Here is a 25259-nt window from a genome sequence, read left to right on the forward strand (position 1 = left end):
CATTCATTCATTGAAACTTCTTTATCCTCTCATTTGGTGATGTCCTTTAATTTACCAGTGTAAACTTTATTTTGCAATATTTCAAAATCTTATACTGTGTTTGGAGCAAGAGAAATAAATGTCATAGAGTTTATCGTCAATGTAAATAATGTTAATATTATCACATCATTCAAAAAAAATATTCATAGGTAACTCGCTTTAAAATATGAGATTTATAATTTTAAAAATAAGATAAATTACCTATTATTACACGTAAAATTTTCTGCCACCGCGAGAAAGCCAACACATATGCGCAACAAGTAACGATGAGTACGTAGCAACAAAAAAATAATATCATTACACAAATAATCGACCAAATTTACTGTTTACTTTCTAGCCGGTATACATAGATTATATATTAATTATATACAGTTATATACAAATTATACATATATTTATACATCCGCTGTTTATTTTTAATTTAAAAGATAGGTGTGCGGTTATTTAGGTTAGTTCTTCAAAAAAAATTAAGAAACTAGCTAGCTAGAACGTACAAATCCTTCTCTTGATCAAGAAATTTACATTCTTAATTACGTACCCAAATACTTGAATTTCTTTTGCAGTTATATACATTAATAAAATAATGACATCCTATCCAACAAATTAAATAAGTAAATAAATCAGTACATAACCAATAAAAACGAAGAAAATAATAGTTAAATTGTAAAAACTAGACTAATAATTAATCCCTACAACGACTTTGATTTTCCTCCAATATTTCATTTCCCCCACTAATATATGCAGATAAATTCAAATATTTTTCTCCTTCTTCAGCCCTAATATCTCTCCAACGTGCACGACAAAGCACACAATTAATAAATCTTTTTCTACTACTTCTTTTCCATGCCATTAAACATTTTTCATGTATAGGGTTTTTACATGTCCCACAAGCAGCAACTCCTTCTTCTTCGTTCATTTCTTCCAAACACACCGGACACGTGGCCCCATTTTCGACCTGTTGAAACATAATTAAGTAATTAAAATGTATATTTTCTTTATAAAAAAATAAAGACAACCCGGTGTACTAAATTCCTGCTATGTACGGGGTCCGGAGAAAAGGCGGACCACAAGGGTTTATTGTACGCAGTCTTACCATGTATTTCTGTAAGAGGTTGTTTCCACTTAGGGCTGTGCACGGATCGAATCGAATCGGATTTAGCATATTTCGGATTCGAATTTCGGATTTCGGATTCTAGAAAATGCAATCCGAATTATATCGGATCGGATTTTAAAGTTTGGATCGGATCGGATATCGGATCGTATTATTATGCCTCAAAGTTAAACTAATATGTATATTTTCTTTGTAAAAGAGGCAATACATTAAGAAAAATTCATGTTTATGCAATTATGAGAGTACTATGGTGCCAATATAGCTAAATCTAGCAATTGTAAAGGTAATAACTTGGAGGTTGATGTAAATTAAAGTGTAGTATTTATACATGTCCTAATAATTTCGGATTTCGGATTGGATTGGATTAAAATATACCAATCCGAAATCCGAAATTTTAATAAACATAATCCGAAATCTGATCCAATCCGAAATCCGAAATTCAAAATTGAATGGATCGGTTCGGATTTCGGATATCCGATCCGAATGAACAACCCTATTTCCACTGCATGAACGCGTGACCTCATGATCACATGGCAATTGAAACATAGTAATTAAATAATTAAAACTGTGTATGGTCATACCTTTCTATAACAGCATCGCTATATAACAGTCATTCATATAAAAGCCAAATTTCTTGGAACTAATTTTGTATGCTATGTTATAATATATGTTCTCTATAATAGCACTTCGCTATAACAACTAGAAAAATTCAGAACAAATGAGGCTGTTATAGAGAGGTTTGACTGTATTTTCTCAAATAAAAAGGCAACCTAGTGCACTAAATCCCCGCTACGTGCGGGGTCCGGGGAAGGGCCAGACCACAAGAGTCTATTGTGTGCATTCTTACCCTACATTTCTGCAAGAGGTTGTTTTCAAGGCTCGAACCCGTAACCCAGGGGCGGATGTAGCTCTATAACATCGGGTTCAATTGGCCTCATAACTTTCGGCGTAGAGTAAAAACTTATGTACAAACAATTATTAATATCGCAGTTTAATTGAACCCATAACTTTCGATGTGGAGCATAAATTTATGTACAAAAAATACTAATATCGCAGTAACTTATAAATATGAACTCATAACTTTGGGATATAATTTAAAGGTTGAACCCATATAATTTAAATCCTAGATCCGCCTCTACGTTAATCTCCTGGTGCAGCAACTTTACCAATTACGTTAAGATTTTTCTTTATTTTTATGAGCAAAAGTCCTATAACAGAATGCTAACCTTTATTTGTATGGGCGAAGTCCTTTGGCGCTTTTCTTGAGAAAACAGACGATGAAACATTCCACGTAATTTTTCGGTTGCTAATGCTTCAGTTGAAATAGGTAAGTTAAGAAGACGTTGAAGCTGACATGGCCGAAGTGTCCTTCGATAGAGACACGTGTCATCAATGGATACACCCAAAACCCTAATAAGCACAAATATTATGCATAAGGCAGTAATAATTTTAATTTTATTTCACTTATAATATATAATAACAATGTAATAATCTTCATACTATGGATGTGTTTTAACTTGTTATTTCAGAAAACATACTTTATTTTCAGTTTTATATAACTAATAGAGGGTGCTTATTTTTAGGTTAATAATTATTTTCTGTAATTATTTTTTAGGTAATTACAAGAGGGGTTGCTCTGATGGTAAGCAACCTCCGCTTCCAACCAAGAGGTTGTGAGTTCGAGTCTCCCCAAGAGCAAGGTGGGAAATTCTTGGAGGGAAGGATGTCGGGGGTCTATTTGGAAACAGCCTCTCTACCCCAGGGTAGGGGTAAGGTCTGCGTATAAATAATATTTTAAATATTTCATAAAAGAATGAGCAAAAGGATTGGAAAGTTGAAGATAGAACAAAATGCTCTCACCTAATAAGAACAAATAATATGTGTTTGCATGGGGTGGTACGATCAGGGCAGCTGCATGAAAGGGTGGTGGAGAGAGTCACGGTGTAGACATTACACGTGGCACCTAAGACGAAAAAAGTGGCGTCGCAACGGTGGAGGAGGCGGAGGTGGTGGCTGAGAGCTCGGAATATTCTGTCGGCGAGGGGTTGAGTTGGCGTTAAGCGGCGGCGAGGACGGTAGTGGTGGTGGTGGTGGTGGTGGTGGTGGTGGTCGGAAGAAGAAGAAGAAGAAGGGGTGGAACTAGAGCCAATGGATTCCATATTTTTGGAAAGGATAAAGTAGTTGTTATTACAATAGTTGGTTTTGGGATATTATACTGTAAATAGAAAGAGGAGATTATGTTTCTTTAGGAAAAGGAAAAAGTGTGGTGGAGATTCTTTGTAGAGTTTGAAGGGATACGTGAGGGATAATTTAACCTTTGATTTGGTATTTTCAATAAATTAGGTTACCCCTTAAGCATGTCTTATAAAAAAGCCGGTGCACTAAGCTTTCGCTATGCGCAAGATTCGAGAAAGGGCAGGATCACAAGGGTCTATGGCAGTGGCGGAGGCAGGATCTCCTCGAAGGGGGTTCAAAAAAAAATTCTTGTAACTAGTGGGAATTGAAACCCATGACTTTATGTAGATTTTGAACTCACTTAACCACTAAACTACACTTTTGGATTGTGTTAAGGGTGTTCAAAACTTAATAATATAGAGATAAAAATAGATTTTGCCTTATATATACAGTGTAATTTTTCGGCAAAGGGTGTTCGGGTGAACACCCTTGTCCCCCCCCCTAAATCCGCCCCTGGTCTATTGTATGCAGCTTACCCTGCATTTTAGCAAGAAGTTAAGCATGTCTTATAAGAAAGGCCAGTCTAGTGCACTAAGCTGCCACTATACGCGAGAAGGTCTATTATACGCAGTCTTACCCTACATTTTAGCAAGAAGCTAAACACGTCTTATACAAATCCCAAAATTGAAAGAAGAATCAACTCAAATAGTCTACAATAGTCACCTACCAATTACCACTTAAATTAAAAATAGAACAGATGTATAATATATGTAATAATCGCCTAACAATTACAATTTAAATTAAAAATAGTTGACTGTATAATATATGTATAATTTATAAATAATCAGGTATAACTAACAAATAATCTATTTATACCGACTAAAAAAATGAAACTGTTCAACTATTTATGTAAAGATCCCTAATTGAAACTAGGACAAAACTTGTACCTTTTCTTGTAATCAAAGAATAGAGGGGTTAATTAAGGAAGGGGAATCGTACGTGGATGAACAATCTTTGTTACATACTATAAAGAATAATAGTAGAAGAAATACGGGGTATTATACTTTTAACTCGCGCTAAAAACTATTTACTTTTGTAGCCGAAAAAGTAAATAAAATTTATATAATTTTTGTGTATAACATATAGCATATATATATATACAAAAAGTATATATTTTTTCGACTATTACTTTAAGAGCGGCTATACAACGTCATTTTCCCAAGGAAAAATAGGGGGCTGAAGTTTTGGGGACAAAACACCAGAAATTAAAATTGTGGGTAATTTATGTCATTAGATAGAAAAAAACGAATATTCACAGACATATTAATAGTGAAACATTAAATTTTCATTAACTTTAAAAACTTAAAAGGCACCACCATTTTATTCCGAACAAACGACATACATATTAACAAGAGACATAAAAACTACAGGAAACACTGATTGGCACCTTGATGTTTACATCAATTAATGAAAAACATAACACATGTCCTTACACACACTGTTGTCACTAAACCATAGTTAATTAACATATTCTTGCCTCAATTTATCACTTAACTATGGTAACGTATCACTCGCTTTTTGGTGTAAACATTTGGTGCAGATAATTTTTTACCATCTCGACCCCATAACTGCTGTATGGGGTTCTTTCCAATGGTGATGCTCAAAAGATGATCTTCATAGTAGAAGATACTCTCCCAGATGAACTTGGTACAATAATGGAAGCAACATAGCCACTAAAATGAACCTCACTCTCACTAGACCTTCCACATTACTAAAATTTTATTTAAATTGCGTGGAATATCTAAATTCATATCAGATGTTGTAGGTGTCGATCTGGAGCGAAGGGATATCTAACAAAGTAGAGGTGAGACACCTGAGCTTCACGCGGAATATGGTATGCGCAATGCCATCCTCTGACAAAGCCAAGGCCTTTGTTGATCTGGATCGATGAAACCATGCATGAGAAATTGTTCTGCTTCATCATCCATTAGTTCTCTGGCCCAAGTCACACGTTTTGACGGGCAACTACCCGGTCCAAAACACCTGCAATAGTTTCACCAACAAGCTAAACTACCTTAGAGATGATACTTAATGATAGGATACCGATAAGTGTTCATTAGCTTATTTTACAAATGGACTTGCACACGTCTCGTCAAGATTTTAGGGAGGAATTTAGGCCAGAAATAGAACATTCCTACCTCAATCTCTACTATGCAGTAGATCACTAAAATTTAATGTGAAATAGTAGTAAATATGATTATTTGAAGCTTGTTGTAATTGAAGATTTCAGATGACTTACCGGTACTCATAGAAGCAAGCAGTTCTCTCATTTTCTGTCTTGCCCCAGTTATTCCAACCGTCATGTTTAATACAGTGATCCATATGACAATAGGCGTAAACCACCCTTCCGAAAGGCCCCCATGGGCGTCCAAGATGTGCATATGAAGAGCCTCCATTACCGGTGATCACACATCTGCATAATCCCAGGAAAAATGTTTTGGAAAAATAAGGACGAAAATTAGCATGAAAACTGGAAAAAAGTTCTTGCAAAATAAAGTCTCTAGATAATAATCTGACATTGAAAATCTTTAGTGAATCAAACAGAAGTGCGAGGTACAATCTTAATGCCGAGCAGCTAAGATAAGCTCAATATCAAGCCTATCAACCAAGATGATCTATCTAGATACAGCTATGGGCTTACTTTAGATTTATCAAAAGTACTCCACAAGTTGGAATTCCCAATTAATTCTGGTCGCTGAATAAGTGAAAGTTTGACAAGATTGAGGATGTGGCATCACAGTAAGCGGAATTGAGCTTTTAGCTGGAAAATCTCCAACAATAGTTTCCATTGAATGAACAACGAGAGATCTTAAAGATAATGAAGAAGTATAGCCTTTCTATAAGAGCCCATGCTTATAGCTAAGATCATCTAACTGAAAGGTTGTGGAAAAGGCTAAACATCACTTAAACAATAAATCGACATAGTGAATAAAAGATCTTTTGACCGAGAACACATAACAGACGAGCAATCCGAGTCAAAAATCATCAAGACACAAAGCTCGTTAGCCAACACAAAACTAGAATTTTGCTCGGTGGATATATAGACAGAAAAATATACTATCCTCTACTTCAAGAAATAACACTATACATAGACTGTCATTCCATCTTAGCTTCTAGCTTCTACAAAATGACAGTGCTTTTTCTCTGGTTTTCTTTTCCTTCTGCTCAACTCAACATAAGTGTCAACCCTTCAAGTTCCGGAAAACATCACAGAAAACTCCCTTTTGTAATACTGAAGTATGACGTCTTTAGAAGTTATGCTTGCAACATTCTTTATCCCACCAAAAAAAAAGATTGGTGGAATCTACACCGGATCAAGGAAAGGGGAATGTAGCCAAGAATTAGGAAAAAAAACCAATGTCCCATAAATTGGGAAATTCAATCGCCCACAACTGGATTAATGTCAGGCAGTTAAAGTTTCTTAGTGCTGAGGGTTTTAGATGCCAAGCGATTTCTTCTACCCTATTCGTATAAAGGTAACATTGGGTCTGCACCAAATTTATCTAAAGAGAAAACAGAATGAGTGACAAACGTAAGAACCAGCATGAAGACAAAATGAAGTGCTTCAAACTCTAAATAACCAGAGCTCTGAAATAATAACCAATCTAACTGCTCACAAACCTCAGAAACACATAGCCAGTGGTCTCTTGAGAAGATTTCCTGCTTTGTGCAGTAATGAATCCGGCCGATTTGCAGTGTATGTGACAATGCTCAAAAAGTGCAGTGCTATTACCAAAAATAAAATCTACACTTCCTTCAATATAGCAATCTTTCAAATATTGCTTCCCGTAATGCAAATACAGTGTATCCTGTAGACATAAATCAAATTATTTTCCTAAGAAAAATGTAGAAACTCTCAAAGCCGTCAATCACAGACGGTACTGAAAAATGAGTATGTTAAGCAACTATATTCCATGTAACCGAGAAATAAATGTGATATACACATCCAGAAGGGGGACAAATTGGCTGGGAATTAATATTTGCAGCTGTACCTTTTTGGGCATGGCAGGAAAATGCAAGGAATTTATAAATGATCCTAAAACATATGAAATCACTCTTGGGGAAATCAGAGCACATATAAACTACAAAATTTCTTCTTTGACATGGGGTCGTTGACACTTGCAGGAACTGGGAACTGACTATTAAATTGGACTTTCCACAAGGTGCATAAGTAATGTAGTATACACACCTGCCAACCAAGAAATCTGCAATTATAAAAGGCAGAACGATCCGCTGTAACTCTGATTGCCACTGCCTGTCCTGATCCCTATTGGAAAAGAACAAAAAGAAATGAAGCATAATAAACCGAGCTACATGGAGCATTTGTAAAGAGCAAAAAGGACATTACCTGAGGAGCAGAGTTTTCAAAGGTGATGTTCTCAGCAATAAAATCCTCTCCTTCAACTATTGTACTTCCACACCCAAATGTCCCGGTACCAATTAGCCTTGCAGCCTACGTGTCAATCGAACTGAAAATTAATAACTGAATAGCACAATAGTAAGCATATGAAGGAGAGATGAATATCGAAGTACATGTGAATGTTTCATCTAATATCTTAAGCTGCTAAAGATTAGAACTTTTATTTACTTAATTATGGGTTACCACATCTGTCACCTGTTTAATACATATAGGTCCAATTCTTTTGTTTCAGCTAAAGCTGGACGCAGACATTTATTTGCTTATTTATGTCTTCAACACGTCCATCATGTGTTTAACATGCCTAATCGAGTTATTCCGTTACATTTAATCCTGTTTGGCTGTACAATATTTCCATATTTGCAAAAAATACTGAAGTTCATTATTCGCAAATAATGGTTTGGCCATCAACATTCAAATACTGAACTATGGTGAAATATTGAAAAATCTTATGAAAAGAGTATTTCAAGTGAAATAATGATTTTTACTCACAAATCGTCAAAACATTTCCATCTGAAATTCATGTCCAAACACAACTTCAACATTCAAATACTCTTGTTTAACTTCAACTGCAGATACTCCTTTTTTTTTTCTACTTCAACCAAATATTGTCCAAACAACGACTAAACCATTACAGATAGACATTTCTTTTCGCTTACTTTAAGCACATCTCAAGTTAAATCCTTCTCTTCAACTAAAAGTTGAAACCATTAAAGACAAACACTTTTATTAATTTCATTATGCATTTTTTTTATGTCCGTGCATGCTATTAAAATTGATAATCTTTATTTATTTAATTAAGAGTCAATGCAACAGTCACGTGTATTCCACCAAAATGCAAAGAAAAAAAGAGATAACAGCACTTCGGTCCCTCAATTATTGGTAATTTATGATTTTGATCCTTGTGATATCTAACTAAGAGCCCGTTTGGATTAGCTGATTTGAAGTAGCTGATAAGCATTATGTGCTGAAAAACACTTTTAAGTGTTGAAACTGATTTAATAAATAAGCAGTTAAGTGTTTGGGTACAAGTGCTGAAATTGATAATAAGTTTCTGCATTATTTGATAAAAAAGTGCTGATAAGCTCTTTTTCTGTTAAATGACTTAAATAACCTTAGAACTGTTTATACTTATAAGGGCGTAATTTCTTCAAAATTTTAGATTCCAGATCGATTCAAATACAAAATATTCTATTTGTCATTTTATTTTAAATACAACTGTGCTTAGATAAGATAATTTTTTATGATAACTATAATTTATTTTATGATAAGCATATAATCATAAGTTATAGTAATAATTAATAAATTGACAAAAGTTTCTCAGTAAAAAATAAACCTAAATAGGACAAATTATTTTAAGAGAAACAAACATTGTCTTCATCACCACAATACTAGAAAGCAATACACCAAAAATTTGATACGTCCTCATTTATTACATACAGTTCAAAGATTAATACACAATCACATAGATAAGTATGCAAAGGAATAGAGAATTTGCTTATCTTAAATAGTCAATGAGAATTGCATACTTGAAGAGGTGGAGGGGGGGGGGGGCTTAAGTTGAATACTTGAGGCAGTGAGTATCAATGTAGGAAGCACTTTTAACTTTACCAAACAAATAGATAAGCCGAAAAGTGCTTATAAGCTAGTTTGACCAGCTTATAGGCTTAGCCAAACACCCTCTAAGCACATTGAATCTTCAAGAAGTGGTGCACTTTTAATCCTTCTGCTTGTGACTCTCCACAAAATTACTGAGTTATCAACTGTGAGACTACTTAATAACCAATGTGTCATATTAAGTTTGCATTATTACTTTCCTACATAAAAGGACCAAAAACACACATTTTTGTTAATTGAAAGTTAAATATGCTAGGTCAGATATCACAAGGACCAAAATCATAATTTACCAATAACTGAGTGACTAAATATACTATTCCTCCCCCCCCCCCCCCAACAAAAAAAAAAGTCCCAAGTGAGGCAAGTTAAAAAGTCCCAAATGGTTGGTTTCCAAAATCTCCCTTAATTTTACAAACAAACACATATTTAAAAAATTTCTTCAAAACTTATGGCCAAACACCTATTAAAACTCTAAAAACCTTTATTATGTCAGTTTATATAACTTAAATCCAAAAAAAAAAAAGCAAAAAAAAAAAACTTGAAGATGTACCTGATGATGATCAATTTTAGTGGCGGTATTATCCCAAGTGAGGATAGTGTCTTCAGGATTGAACCCAGCAAGCGTGATGAAATTCTTCGTTTTAGGAACGTAAATTGGCTGCTTGTAAACACCAGGAGCTACACGAATCACAGTACGACACTTGTTGCTTAACGGAACGGCGTCTATTGCTTCTTGTACTGTGCAGTAATCGCCGGTACCGTCCTGAGATACTGTAACGGAGACCCTCGATGACATTTTCTAGAGACTTAACGGTGGAAGAGGGCGGTGGTGGGAGGTGATTTTGGGATCAGGTTGCGGAGGAAGAAAGCAGAGGAAAATATAGGGACATATGATTGCTGCTTCCATAAGTCGAAATTACTGGTTGCGATTTAAAAGCAATAATCGAAATTATCTGTCGCTTTGTTTATGTATTGCGATTTATAAGTCGTAAGTGATGATTCAATATGCTTGGTGCGATTTATACCTCCATTTTGTATTTGACGTATAAGCCACATTTGCTGATTATGATTTATCAGTGGCTTTGTTTATCGCGATGTATAAGTCTGTTGTGATAATTGCGATTTATAAGTCGCAAATAAATAGTTGCATTTATAAGTCTTTAAGTTTGGTAATTGCAATTACAAGGGTATTTCTCAATATCGTTAAGTCGTATTTGTCAATTGCGACTGCACGTATTATTTGTTAGTTGCAATTGTCAATTTGCGTATAAGTCATAAATCACATTTATCTATTGCGATTTATAAGCCACTTATCTATTGCAATTATAAAGGGCATTCGTTGAATTATAAATAGCATTTGATAATTACAAATTATAAGTCGTATTGTCATTGTGATTCCCACGACGCTGTTGTTTTGCGATTCATATGTCTAATTTGTCAATCGTGATTTATAACTTGCATTTTACGTTTCTCAATTGCGATTTATATAGCGTATCTCAAGAGCGATTTATAAGTCGCTTTCTCAATTGCGGTTATAAGTCTCCTTTCTCAATTGCAAATCGTATTGAAATACGGATTTATAACATGTGAATCATGTTATATATATGTGCGTTTTGCATATTTTTATAATTTTCATAAATATTATACATTAGTGAAATTTTTTAGCCAAAATTAAATAATCTTAAGAAAAAGTTCAAAGATCTAAAACTTATCATCATCATACTATATTATAAGTGTAAAGCCAGAAATGTAAGATTAAATTACTAAAATATCCGTCAAAACCTAAATGACCTTTTTACCCTTTAAACACTATTTATATAATTATTTTATACCATAAAGTAAACTTACCTTCAACTTTGTACTCAAGCATCTTATAATAAATATGTAGGGGCAATAATAATAGTCATTATAATAATGCTTGAAGATGTAGAGACTGAATGAATACTTTTAGTACATGTACATATATAGTACCTAAATGACCTTTTTACCCTTTACGAATTTAAAAAAATTTGTATTGATTAATATGGATACACATGTAACGTACGTGAACATAAGCTAGTACTATAAGGACACTATATATGGATCAAAACATCAAATGACAAAAATACCCAATCTCTTTCCTTTTCTTAAGAATGAAATACTAATTAAGAATATAACCCGTTTGGTCATAATTTTTTTTTTACCTTTTGAATTTTTTTTTACTTTTTCCCGAAATCAGTGTATGGCCATAAATTTTTAATTTTCACTTAAAAACGAATTTTGTAATTTTTCAAAAATTTGAAGAATTTTGAAAAACTATTTTTCAAAATTTTCATTTACTTACAACAACAACAACGACGGCGACCCAGTAAAGTCCCACTAAGTGGGGTCTGGGAGGATAGTATGTATGCAGACCTTACCCCTACCCCGATAGGGCAGAGAGGCTGTTTCCGATAGACCCTCGGCTCAAGAAGATGAAAATAAAACAAGAAAACAAGAAAAGTCAATTCATCAGTAACATCAACATAACCATAGAAATAATGACATCATTATAAAAACCATAAAATAGATGACATGCAATAACCATAGCCCACAACTAAGGTCTAGAGCTATGGAAAATAGTAAGGTTAGTGTGAACTCTACATTAACCACAAGCCTGTCTAGGACCAACCTACTCAAACTCGCTTCACCCCTAGAATGGAGGAGGAGAAGCTCGACTACCAAACCTTATGCTCGACCTCCAAACCTTCCTATCAAGGGCCATGTCCTCAGAAATCTGCAATCGTGTCAGGTCCTGCCTGATCAGCTCTCCCCAATACTTCTTAGGTCGTCCTCTACCTCTTCTCGAACCCACTAAAGCCAGCAGCTCACACCTCCTCACCGGAGCATCCAGGCTTCTCCTTCGCACGTGCCCGAACCATCCGAGTCTCGCTTCCTACATCTTGTATTCCATAGAGACCACACCCATATTCTCCCGAATATCGCCATTCCTAATCTTATCTATCCTAGTGTGCCCGCACATCCACCTCAACATCCTCATCTCAGCTACCTTCATCTTATGGATATGAGAGTTCTTAACTGGCCAGCACTCTGCCCCATACAACATGGCCGGTCTAACCACCGCCCTATAAAACTTACCTTTGAGTATCGATGGCACTTTCTTGTCACATAAGACTCCAAATGCTAGCCTTTATTTCGTCCACCCCACTCATATGCGGTGAGTGACGTCCTCGTCAATCTCTCCATCCCCTTGAATAACCGACCCAAGGTACTTGAAACTACCTCTCCTGGGGACGACCTGTGATCCAAGCCTCACATTCATGCCTATTTCCCTCGACTCAGCGCTGAACTTGCACTCCAGGTACTCCATCTTAGTCCTGCTCAATTTGAAACCCTTAGACTCGAGAGCCTGTCTCCAAACCTCCAACCTCTCATTAACACCGTCCCCGCGTCTCATCAATCAGTACTGTATCATCAACGAATAACATACACCATGACACTTCCCCTTGAATATGGTGTGTTAGTGTATCCATTACTAAGGCAAATAAGAATGGGCTAAGCGTTGATCCTTGGTGTAACCCCATAACAACCGGAAAATACTCCGAGTCGCCTCCCACAGTCCTTACCCTAGTCATAGCTCCATCATACATGTCCTTGATCGCTTTAACATAAGCTACTAGCACACCTTTGACCTCGAGACACCTCCATAGCACCTCCCTAGGGACTTTGTCATACGCTTTATCCAAGTCAATAAACACCATGTGCAGATCTTTCTTCCTATCCCTGTACTGTTCCACCACCCTCCTAATAAGATGGATAGCTTCCGTGGTCGAGCGTCCCGGCATGAACCCGAACTGGTTGTCAGATATAGACACTATCTTCCTCACCCTCGCCTCCACCACCCTCTCCCAAACTTTCATGGTATGATTTAATAACTTGATACCCCTATAGTTGTTACAACACTGAATATCACCTTTGTTCTTGTACAATGGAACCACTGTACTCCACCTCCACTCATCTGGCATCTTCTTCGTCCTGAAAATAACATTAAATAGCCCAGGCAACCACTCCAAGCCTGCTCTACCCACATACTTCCAGAACTCCACCGGAATTTCATCTGGCCCGGTCGCTCTGCCCCGACTCATCTTACGCACAGGCCCCACAACCTCCTCCAACTTAATACGCCTACAATACCCAAAGTCTCGGAGACTCTCTGAATGCCCCAGATCCCCTAGCACTATATCACGGTCCCCTTCCTCATTTAGAAGACCCTGAAAGTACATCTGCCATCTCTGTTTAATCTGGGACTCCCCCATCAAGACTCTACCGTCCTCGTCTTTGATGCACCTCACTTGATCCAGATCCCGAGCCTTCATCTCCCTCGCTTTAGCCAATCAAAACAACTTCTTATCTCCGCCTTTTTTCCCAATTCCTCATACAGTCGGCCAAATGCTGCATTCTTAACCTCCGTGACCGCTAGCTTAGCCTCATTTCTTGCTACCTTGTACCCCTCTCTATTCGCTCTCCTCTCCTCCTCGAATGTGCCCAACTTCATATACGCTTCCTTCTTCGCCTCCACTTTGCTTTGGACGATGTCATTTCACCACCAGCCGCCTTGGTGCCTGCTAGAGTGACCCTTCGAAATCCCTAGCACCTCTCTTGCCGCCTCCCTAACGCAGTTCGCCGTCGTAGCCCACATAGCATTGGCGTCCTCACTACTCCTCTATGCTCCCATAGCCGATAACCTCCCCTCCAACTCCTGGGCTTTCCTTAGTTAAGGTTCCCCACCTAATCCTTGGTTGACCACGAGCATACCTCTTCTTCCTCCTTATCGTAATACCGACGTCCATTACCAAGAGCCTATGCTGGGTCGCGAGGGTCTCACCCGGGATAACCTTGCAATCCGTGCACAACCCTCTATCACACCTTCTGAGGAGGAAGTAATCAATCTGAGTTTTCACAATCGAACTTCGGAAAGTTACTAGATGCTCCTCCCTCTTCCGAAAACAAATTTTCATTTTACTTTACTCACAAAAATTCAAAAATAACTTAAAATTATATTTATGTCCAAACACAACTCTAATTTTAAATACTATTTTCACTTGAATTTTTTTTACTTTTTTTCAAAATTTTACAATTCTTATGTCCAAACGCGCACGAAGAGTAAAAAAACAAATACTTGGTGCTTGATCTTAAACAAAAGTATAATAAGTTGGAATACCAGTACTACTTTAATTCAGACTTGAATGGACACGTTTTCACCGTGGAGTTTATATAATTAAATGGATGTTTTTATATTTAATTAAATCTACAATTTACAAAAATCAAATAAGGAAACAAAGAGAGCATTGCTTTGTCTTTCTTCTCCATCTCTCTCTGGATATAAACCCATTTCTGTTGTGGAGCCATTTTTGCTTTTCATTTCCCTCCACAGAGATTTTCACCGATCCAAAACCCTAATTCACACACACACACACACACACACACACTACATTCCCCGGGCTTACAGGTCCTCCGATTTTCAAAAACTCCGAATTTGCCTGTAGAAGATTCTAGAAGTCGTCTGTGAAGGTCGATTTATGGTTATGAACAAGTTGATGGATGATCGTTATGCCTCAACTGCGTAGCGCAGTGCGCAGAGGCCGTCAAAAACCGATTGCTTATAACGCACCACCACACGCGCCGTCACCGAACAACGAGCCGCACGCGCTGCCGATAAGGAGAGGGAGGAAGAAGAAAAACGACGTTCAACCGATTGCTCCTAACGCACCGCTACACGCGCCGCCGAAAAGGCGAGGGAGGAAGAAGCAAAATGACGTAGTGCATGCTGTGGCAGTTGAAAATGATGTTGTTGTGAAGAAAACAGTGTCGTCGCAGAGAACTGGTGAAGAGGAAAAGGAGAGCGAGGAGATGGATGAGTATGAGAGTGGCGGAGGAAGTGGAAATAAGGCTTTGGGAGGAGGTGCGGAGGATGAAGGCAACACACCTCCATTGCCTGAAAGGGTACGGTGTTCTAATAACCAGAGCCACTTGCGGTCGATAATATGAATTCTTAATACTCTATTCATTTTACTTCATTTAGGTCCATTTGATTATGACACTAATTATATATAGTGGTTTTTGTTTGATTTTTGCAAAAACAGTTTTTAGGAAACGTGCTTTTGATAGTTTTGCTAACAAAGTAGTCAAAAGCGTAAAGCCAAAGGAACACCAAAGTTTGTTGGAGCTTTAAGCTCAAAAGCGCTATCAAAGCATGGGCACAGAAAAGTGCCAATGAAGAAAAAACAAAAAATTAGAAATATAATGCAGAAAAATGTAATTGTAAACACAAACATAGTTGTTTGACAAAAGAATTTAAAAACCATATTTAAGTTATAGATATATGATGTGCTCTTAAAGATAGGACCTCGTTGGTGAAGGTCCACACGCCTTAGCACCTTGAAGCCTAGACTAAAGCAACGATTAAGTGATGTGAAGTGCACAACCTGGGCTTCTCCGAGCTCTAGGTCTTAAGCGTGCTTTAAGAAATCCTTTAGAAATGTTTTCTGCAATTTTCATTTTTGAAAATTGAGTATGAAAATCTTCAAGAAGAAAAGCTTCTCAAATAAGCTGTTTTGCCACAGTCTCGAAGATTGAGCTTGCAAAACGAACTCTTTTTCCTAAATAGTTAGGCAAATAGAGTATTCATTTTGGCAACATATGAAGAATCAGTGTGTCTCTTAGGTTATATTAAATTATTTTTTTTCTCTTTTTTTTTTCTTGTTGGAATTTTAAGTGTTATGCGTAAGTGATGAGGATGTGATGTAGGAGGTTTTTGGTTGCTGTGAAACTAAGGTTGTTTTTCTCATCATCTAAAATGGGTGATGAATTTTGTGCATAATTTAGAGCATGAAGTTGGAAAGCTTCAGTCTTTTAGGTGTTTTCGTACACACAGTTACATAAACCAGAGTAGCTTCTCTCTTCTTTTATTTGTGACTGTTTTGCTTTTTGTCACCTGTTTTCTTGAACGAAAAGTTGTTTTCTTTTTTCTTTTTGAAGTCTTTTGAGGGAACGGATTGAAAGGACGAGTGAGTGCTATCTGCGAGTTGTTTCTTTACTTTCCTTGTTATCTCTAACATGGTAGGCATTTACTAAGTTTCTCTTGTCAATTAAGCTATGCAAATATAGATTCTCTGATGAGAATTATGCTATTGGGCTAGTTCCTTTAAGAAAGGGTACCACGATAAGAAAAAAAAGTATGCTGTTACTATTAATGTTGATTGTTAGGATAAATGTATATGCTGTTAAGCTTGTCATTATTAATGTTGATTGTTAGGATAAATGCACTTTTATGACTGATAAGAATATGTGCTCCTGTATGGGACAGAATCCGGATTTTCATAATGCTGTCAGCATGGAGGATTTTGTTGCTGCTATTCTTGCCTTTTTGTTCATATTTTCCTTGTAGTTTCTAATTGAAGGATTCAACTTGAGTTGTTGAATTTACTATTTTCCTTGTGCGGGTAGCAGGTCCAGGTTGGCGGATCACCAACTTATAGGATTGAGAAGAAGCTTGGTAAAGGAGGATTTGGTCAAGTGTACGTAGGTCGTCGTGTAAATATAACAAATCCTCATGAACGAACTGGCGCTGGAGCCGTAGAGGTGGAACATTACTTTTTGCATTTATTAGCCTTTTCTGCTGAATACGTTGGAGAGGACTCTCTTTGATATGCAAATTGATCATACTGTTGTTTCTGGCTCTAGGTTGCCTTAAAATTTGAGCACAGAAGTAGCAAAGGTTGTAACCATGGACCACCTTATGAGTGGCAGGTCTACAAGTAAGTCTTCATTTTATTTTTATCATTATATCTGTACGTTTTTTATTCCGAGTATTGATACCTGATATAGCATTATCTTAACAATTCATGCCATTTGCTTTTTTCCCCCTAGTGCCCTTGGTGGTAGTCATGGTATACCACGTGTTCATTATAAGGGACGTCAAGGTGATTTCTACATTATGGTACGTGATCTCTTTGTGTGGTTGAGTTACTTTATTCTTGTTTCAAGTTGCATTTCATTTCAAATCTCCACTAATATTACTGATATCCTATAATATTGCAGGTCATGGATATGCTTGGTCCTAGTTTATGGGATGTCTGGAACAACAATTCCCATACGTGAGATCTATTTTCCATTATCTGTACTCAGGAGCTTATCTTTTGATATCATATGCTTGTTCCTCCAAACTCTAAGTTTGGATCTTTAATGTTGCCAATTTCAGGATGTCTACTGAAATGGTAGCATGCATTGCCATTGAAGCTATCTCAATATTAGAGAAGTTGCACTCTAGAGGGTAAGTATATCTTTCTAATGTTAATGACTGTTTTCTTACTTTGTCTGGATAGCTGTGTTCTATTTTAGAGATTATAAGTTCTGTGTAATCGTGATATAGCCTAGATCTATGGAGCTTGTCTCTGAACAGAGGAAAATTGTTGTTTGGTTGTTATAGAAGAGATCAAGTTGTCTTGTCATAACAAGTAGATGTCATCAACTATGAATCATAAGAATAAAAGGTTTCTCTAACTACATTTATTTATGTGTTGAAGTCTATGCATCCACAAAGTGCTGAATTACTTTTACCATACTCGACGTGATCTTGTTGAGTGTTCACAATGGTGCAAAAATTTCAGTATTTCAAGGAAAGTAACAGTGTTTATTGGTTCTGAAGTAAGCCTTGTCATTCTGGCTGCTGTTTTTTTTGCAGGTATGTGCATGGGGATGTAAAACCTGAGAACTTTCTTCTTGGACCACCTGGGACTCTTGACGAGAAAAAATTGTTTCTAGTTGACCTTGGATTAGGTATAATATTCATTGGAACTTATCTAGAAAGAAAATGTATATGAATCTTGATCTACATTTGATATCTTCATTTTCCTCTATTAATACAATGTCTGTTCTTTTGCCGTTTGAATACTGCAGCAACAAGGTGGCGGGACACTTCAACTGGTCTACATGTTGAATACGACCAGCGACCTGATGTCTTTAGGTACAATAATCAACAGTTCGACTTGTTTTTTCTTTATATTTGGTGTCCTATATATTTTGCATTTAGATTCTGCATTCAATAACTAGTTAGAAAACTATTGCTTCAGAGGAACTGTAAGGTATGCTAGTGTGCATGCTCACCTTGGACGGATTGGAAGCCGGAGGGATGATCTAGAATCTCTGGCCTACACACTCATTTTCCTTCTCCGAGCCAAGTTGCCGTGGCAGGGTTACCAGGTATGCATTTTCTCTTTAATACCAGTATTTTGTTACTATAGATTCTCCTATCCTCTGATAATGAAAATTTGTGTACTAGGGTGATAATAAAGGTTTCCTTGTCTGTAAGAAAAAGATGGCAACTTCTCCAGAAACTCTTTGCTGCCTCTGCCCGGCTCCATTTAGACACTTTGTGGAGTATGTTGTGAACCTGAAATTTGATGAGGAGCCCAACTATGCTAAATATATCTCCTTATTTGATGGAATAGTAGGTCCAAATCCAGACATTAGGCCAATTAACACTGATGGTGCACAGAAGGTAGTTTGCATGTTTCGTTAATTCCAGGCTACTCCTGAAGTTGAATCACTGACAGAAGCTAGATTTCTCTAACACATTTCTGATCTATGTAGCTTATATATCAAGTCGGACAGAAGAGAGGCAGACTGACAGTGCAAGAAGATGATGATGAACAACCAAAGAAGAAGGTGCGAATGGGAATGCCTGCAACACAGTGGATTAGTGTTTACAATGGTCGTCGCCCCATGAAGCAAAGGTTGTACTCTTTTGCCCAAAATTTGTTTGCTTAAGGCTTGTGAAAAATAAAGTGACTATAACATTGGGTTGCAGGTATCACTATAACGTTGCTGATGAGAGGCTATCTCAGCATATTGAGAAAGGAAATGAGGATGGACTGTTTATCAGCAGTGTGGCCTCCTGTTCGAACTTGTGGGCCCTAATCATGGATGCAGGGACTGGATTTAGTGCTCAAGTTTACAAATTATCACCTTATTTTCTTCACAAGGTCTTTTATCTATCACTGAATGTGATCAATCTTGAAGCATAATATATAAATATATGTTACATATTCTTCAAAAAAAATATATGTTGCATATTTCCATATTTAATATGCTATATCTGTTAAACTCTTGCATGATTCAGATGTGGTTCAATTTTTTTACCGATATAGAGTTTGATTAATCCTATGTGCTTCTGTTTGAATATAGGAATGGATTATGGAGCAATGGGAGAGGAACTATTATATTAGTGCTATAGCAGGAGCTAGCAACGGGAGCTCCTTAGTTGTCATGTCAAAGGGTTAGAGGAACTTCAGTGACTTGCTATACATGCGTTTCTTTTGTGGTTCTGTGAATTAGAGTGGATAAATTTAATTTTGCGGTTTATATCAGGTACCCAGTATCTTCAGCAGTCTTACAAAGTCAGCGAGTCCTTTCCATTTAAGTGGATAAACAAAAAATGGAAGGAGGGTTTCTACGTCACTGCCATGGCAACTGCTGGAAGTAGATGGGCAATTGTTATGTCTCGCGGATCTGGGTTTTCTGATCAGGTTTAAACCTTTTCTTTCCTTTTTATGTTTTTTGGGTAATGTGCATCATGATCCTATATCTGAATTGAGTATTCATGGGCTTCTGTGAATTATCAGACAGTGGAATTGGATTTTCTGTATCCTAGTGAAGGGATCCATAAGAGGTGGGATGCTGGTTATCGTATCACAGCGACTGCAGCCACATGGGATCAAGCTGCTTTTGTTCTAAGTATACCGAGAAGGAAACCTGCTGATGAAACGCAAGAGACGCTTCGTACCTCTGCTTTTCCCAGTACTCATGTCAAGGTGGTTGTTGAACCAATTGTCTAATTTTCTTCATTGAAACCACATCTGTGTGTGTGCGCGCACCTACTATTTCCTAAGCTAACTGTGTATATTGCTCTCTGCAGGAGAAATGGGCAAAGAATCTTTACCTTGCATCTGTCTGTTATGGGCGAACTGTTTCTTAGACAAAATGTTGCTGGAAGTACTTTCAATGGTGCCATGAGATTCTCTTTGTAGTGCTTGAAGAAAGTGCTACTATTTTTGGTCTAAGGGGAGAAATGGATTACAATATTTACTCCTTGTCAAAGCTGACTCAGAATTCTCCACTGAAGATGATCTTTGCAAAGTCCCCTGTCATTAATGTATGTGATTGTTCTTGATGTCCAAGATGGTGTTTTTGTCAGTCAGTTCGTGAGTGTAGATTTTTAGGGGTGGGATTCACAATTGGTTAAAGTTTGTACAGATCAAATAGTTCCTTTTAGGGGGTAAGCCAAACAGGCTATCTTTGTAGTGTTATGAACCATGCAAAGATCTTGCAACGAGTTTGAACATTAGCAGTCAAACCTTCTCATTTTATTTTCTAGTTATTTTCCCAGTTTTGACTTCTGTCCTCTGCCTTTATGCTAGTTAATTCTACTTTGCGGGTTCAACCTCTAAATGATGAAAGTACTTGGTTGTCTCTAACATGCTCTTTATATGCACTCGTTGATTAGCTTTGATAGTTTTTGTTATTGGGCAGGAGATATTTCAGTGCAAGTCTCTCCCCCCCTCTTTTGTACCCACAAATAGGTGCTATAGTTGGTGTCTGTCTTGGATATTCTAATTAGTTTATTTTTCCATCCCCAGAATACATCTAATCAGTTAATTAAAGCTGTTTTAGAAACAATAGCCCGGGAAAAGGTTTCTCCTACTATTAATATTTTTTTTTATTCCTGAATTGCTCTCAGATGTCCCTCTTTTAAGTTCTTTTTGGGCCTTATTTACTTATTGTTGTTGTTTTTCATCTATTTTCTGGTCCCTATGCTGCTGTTATTATTTCTTGATTTTTGTTTATGGTACTGATTTATTGTCTCTGTTCGTCTTCTTGAGCCGAGGGTCTTTCGAAAACAACCTCTCTACTCCTCGGGGCAGGGGTAAGGTCTTTGTACTCACTACCCTCTCCAGACCTCACTTGTGGGATGTTATTGTTGTTGTTGTTGTTGTTGTTTTTGTTTGGTCCCATTCCCTGTATTAGGAGGTTCTGAGTATGAGTAGACATATTTCATTCACTGCATTGACGTGTTGTTATGTATATGAAATGTTGTGCATTAGCCTGCATTGTCTGTGGGTCAAAAGTAGTAATCAGTATGTAAGGTCTCATTATGAATTGTATACACAACAGTATACTCTAGATAGCTACATCCTTGCAACTGACTGCATATTTTGAATGGCAAATTATTGGGTACTAAACAAGTTAGGCTCGAGCCACTTGAGATATGGAAGTTACTAGTCTGCTTAATCTGTTTTTAAATCTCTAGATGATGCATATGTTTGGCACAGATTTATCTCTCATGCATATCTCTGACAGTTTTATCAAGTTTGTAATTTCTTTTCAGGATAATTCGAGTTGCTAGCTGAAGAATGAGCAGATTCCTTCTAAGGTGGTTCTTCGGGATGTAAGTTTCTATAGTTACTCATTACTTTTGGCATTCATTGTTTCTTATCACTCTGCACATTCTCAACAACAACAACAACAACAACGACCCAGTATAATCCCACAAGTGGGGTCTGGGGAGGGTTGTATGTACGCAGACCTTACCCCTACTCCGAAAGGTAGAGAGGCTGTTTCCAGGAGACCCTCGGCTCAAAAGAAGCAATAGGAGATGATACATTAGTTATGTAAAAATGCGTAATAAAACAGCAACTCACTCTGCACATTCTAGAAGTTAAATTTGGAATATCTGGCCTTACTCAAGGTCAAGTTTCTTGATGACCTGTTTGGTTGGGCTTCTGATAGAAAGATAACTTATGGCCACATGGAAGTCATCAATTTAGTTCTCTTTGCCCTCATCAGTGATTTTGCTCGATTCATAAGATATGGCCAAAACTTAAACAGGGTTCAAAACTGATGAAGCCTAATGATGTTTAGATAATTCATGCTAAGCCATTCTTAAACTGAAAGAAACTGCTTCTTCCTGCCTGTTACAACAACTGCACTTCTTCATAGGGGGTACTCTCAATTGTGTTGCTGCTTGTTGGCGTCCTCTTTTACTGTTCCTTTGAACTATTGTCCTCCGTGCTAGCTGTGTAAATGTGTGCGGTCACTTTATCTCCTCCATTTGGTGCTTGTGATTCTTGGATTCATATCGAGATTTCTGGCTTCTGCAGAGTGCCTTATCAGAAGCTAACTCCACTCTTTGCCCCCAAACTTTTGGACAAAATTAGAACCGGACAAATGTTGGGCATATTCTTCTAGTATCTCACGAGATGATTGCTGCAGCCAATGATATATTCGAGATTATCCTATTATTTGATAGCTGAGGCAACATAACTTTTGTATATTCATGTGCTTCCACTGTGACATTTGCAAATTTGTTTTTAGAACTAGGTTTGCAGAATTGTGGTAACAGTGTGATGTTGGCGTTTCGCTTGTTCAGTTAGTTTGGTGCTCTTCATTCTCAAGGTGTCATTTCTTCTGCCGCTGGCCCTCGACTTGCAAAATTTCTGTAGATGTTAATTTGTGCCTGCTTGTGGCTTAATAGGTGAGTAGTAACATTGATCTGAGATCTTTTACTGGTGAACTGAACTTCAGTTCCTTTTATCGTTGACGATTACTTGCCTTAATGAGACAAGCAATGTAGGTGCTTAGTCTTCTTTCTTCACTCAGGATGACTTCAGCAGCTTTCATTGTTGACGAGCACTTGTGCTGAATGGTACTTGTAGTAGCTAAGCTTGGTGTCTATTTGCCTATTCTTAGTACTTCTGCATTAAGAGTTTGAATCGACCAACAACAAAGTGTCGGCTTATGTGTATTATTCCCATATCTTTGCAGTTACAGTCAAACCTTTTACAACAACTTTGTTTGTTCTGAATATTTTTGGATGCTATAACGAAGTGCTGTTATAGAGAACATATATTATAACATAACATAAAGATTGGTTCCGGAAAAGCTTAGCTTTTATAGGGTGTGTTTGGTATAATGGAAAATGTTTTCCAAGAAAATATTTTCTTGGAAAACAAGTAATCTTATTCATTTTCCGGTGTTTGGTACGCAAATTAAGGAAAATGACTTCTCAAGAGTATTCATAAATAATTTAGATATAATAAACATGAAGCCATAATTTTCCAAACTAACAACCTTTCGAACCCACAAATTTCATAAACTTTCGAACTGGTAAACTTTGAAACTGCGAAATTTCGAACCCGTAAACTTTATAATGTCTAAACCCGTTAACTTCTAAACTCATAACTTTGGAACTTGTAAAATTTTGAACCTTTAAACCGATAAATAAAAAAATTAAAACTGAAAAATATATTTAATTTTTTTTTTTGGTGGTGGTGGTGGGGGGAGAGTAGGGGTGGGTGATGTAGAAAAATAAAAAAATAGAAATTTGAAATTGCAAAAAAAAAGAATTAAGGCTAAAAAAATAATTTTTTTGCAGGGGGTGGGGTGGAGGGGTACTAGAGTGGGTGGTAACGGAAAAACTGAAATTTGAAGAAAAGAAAAAGCTTTTTTTTGGAGAGGGGGTGGGGTGGGTTGGTGAGGGTGGGGAAGGTTGAGAAGGAGTTTTGGAAAATGTTTTTCCCTTCTCTTGATAAGGAAAACATTTTGAGTTCATAAAGAAAAATGTTTTTCAAAACATTTAAGCCAACCAAACATGGAAAAATTGGAAAATATTTTTCGAAAAATATTCTCCTTCATACCAAACACATTGTAAAGTGTTGTTATATAGGGATGTTATAGAGAGGTCTGACTGCATAATGACGTGAAGATGTGTTGACATTGAGTAAGATAAAAAGGAACATGAATAGAAACGGGAAAATTGGTATTGTCCTTCACAAAAAAGAAAGAATCATAAAATATTCCCTTTTTTTCTTGGAATATCACAAAATTTCTAATCAGAAAAATCTTCATGCACTGCGACTAAGATGAGACAAAATATTTCTTTAGCTTTGAAATTTTAACCACTAGAACATCGTCAATAATGATATTGCAGTATTATAAGAATTTTTATTTTACCATGCTTATCATTTATGTACTCCCATTTTAATAGTAGCTATACACAAAATCTTGTATATTTCAAATGGAGTAGCAGATCAAAATCCAGAAACAGGCAGGAGACAGTCTCTCTACCCTTCGGGGTAGGGGTAAGATCTGCGTACATGTTACCCTCCCCAGACCCCATTTATGGGATTATACTGGGTCGTTGTTGTTGTTGTTGTTGTTGTTGTAGGCAGGAGGATCATCTGACTATTTTCATCTTGTTCGGAATCGATTTTATGATTGAGTAGCATATGCTTGGGGATATACTATATTTATAGTTCAAACTATGTCAAGGACAGTCGCCCCAAACAAACAAAAAATTATTAAGTTAAGCACACTATGACAAAGTAATGTGGGGAAAAACTTAACCGCACCTAGTATCGACATCAAACTAATAAGTACAAGATACATGTTATATTATTTGTATACACATCTATCACTTCATTATGGTTGGGTAAAAAGAATTTTCACTTTAATATGGAGCTAATATAGATAAATTGCTTGGTTTGGTTAAATATTGAGTGCAAGTAAGCATTTATCGGGTGAAATTCAAAAATAGCCAGATTTACTAGTGGTAATTGAAAATAGCCGCAATTTCAAAAGTAATAGAAATTTAGTCACCTTTCATGTAAAGATAAATCTGAACGAAAATACTGTTCAAAATATAAAAAATATTCCAGCATAATATACTGGAGTTCCAGTATAATATACTGGACTTCTAGCATAATATGCTGGAAGTTCATACACAGGTGCTCCAATCTCCAGTAT

General features: G+C 36.8%; 3 protein-coding genes and 1 long non-coding RNA gene across 5 annotated transcripts; 2 read left to right on the plus strand and 2 right to left on the minus strand.

Moving 5' to 3' along the window:
* Positions 1-585: 585 nt before the first annotated feature.
* LOC104246949 (uncharacterized) lies at positions 586-3309 on the minus strand. Its single transcript, XM_009802865.2, has 3 exons — positions 3011-3309; positions 2377-2560; positions 586-994 (listed from the first exon to the last, which is right to left on the minus strand). Exons 1-3 carry the CDS (start codon positions 3307-3309, stop codon positions 722-724), a joined length of 756 nt encoding a protein of 251 aa, XP_009801167.1. The 3' UTR covers positions 586-721.
* A 1441-nt stretch (positions 3310-4750) lies between these two features.
* LOC104246948 (pectinesterase 31) lies at positions 4751-10400 on the minus strand. The gene is made up of 6 exons (XM_009802864.2): positions 9970-10400; positions 7734-7838; positions 7575-7652; positions 7007-7194; positions 5625-5798; positions 4751-5368 (listed from the first exon to the last, which is right to left on the minus strand). The coding sequence occupies exons 1-6, from the start codon at positions 10213-10215 to the stop codon at positions 5206-5208; spliced, it is 954 nt and encodes a 317-aa protein (XP_009801166.1). The 5' UTR covers positions 10216-10400; the 3' UTR covers positions 4751-5205.
* A 4328-nt stretch (positions 10401-14728) lies between these two features.
* LOC104246947 (casein kinase 1-like protein HD16) lies at positions 14729-22902 on the plus strand. 2 transcript variants are annotated; one of them, XR_716097.2, is made up of 18 exons: positions 14760-15401; positions 16908-17039; positions 17142-17215; positions 17328-17397; positions 17499-17554; positions 17659-17730; positions 18142-18236; positions 18357-18423; positions 18530-18659; positions 18739-18957; positions 19050-19192; positions 19267-19441; positions 19644-19734; positions 19827-19984; positions 20081-20269; positions 20374-20610; positions 21844-21903; positions 22616-22902. XR_716097.2 is itself a non-coding variant. In XM_009802863.2 (16 exons), exons 1-16 carry the CDS (start codon positions 15000-15002, stop codon positions 20431-20433), a joined length of 2133 nt encoding a protein of 710 aa, XP_009801165.1. In that variant the 5' UTR covers positions 14729-14999; the 3' UTR covers positions 20434-20854. The 2 variants fall into 2 exon arrangements, 1 of the variants encoding a protein (XP_009801165.1); XM_009802863.2 differs by lacking the exons at positions 21844-21903; positions 22616-22902 and having other exon boundaries at positions 14729-15401; positions 20374-20854.
* On the plus strand, positions 22900-23259 carry LOC138876883 (uncharacterized). The gene is made up of 2 exons (XR_011402184.1): positions 22900-22989; positions 23115-23259. It is a non-coding gene; the product is annotated as an uncharacterized lncRNA (long non-coding RNA).
* Positions 23260-25259: the final 2000 nt, after the last annotated feature.

This window comes from Nicotiana sylvestris, chromosome 9, assembly GCF_000393655.2.
Source record: "Nicotiana sylvestris chromosome 9, ASM39365v2, whole genome shotgun sequence".
NCBI classification, from domain to species: domain Eukaryota; kingdom Viridiplantae; phylum Streptophyta; class Magnoliopsida; order Solanales; family Solanaceae; genus Nicotiana; species Nicotiana sylvestris.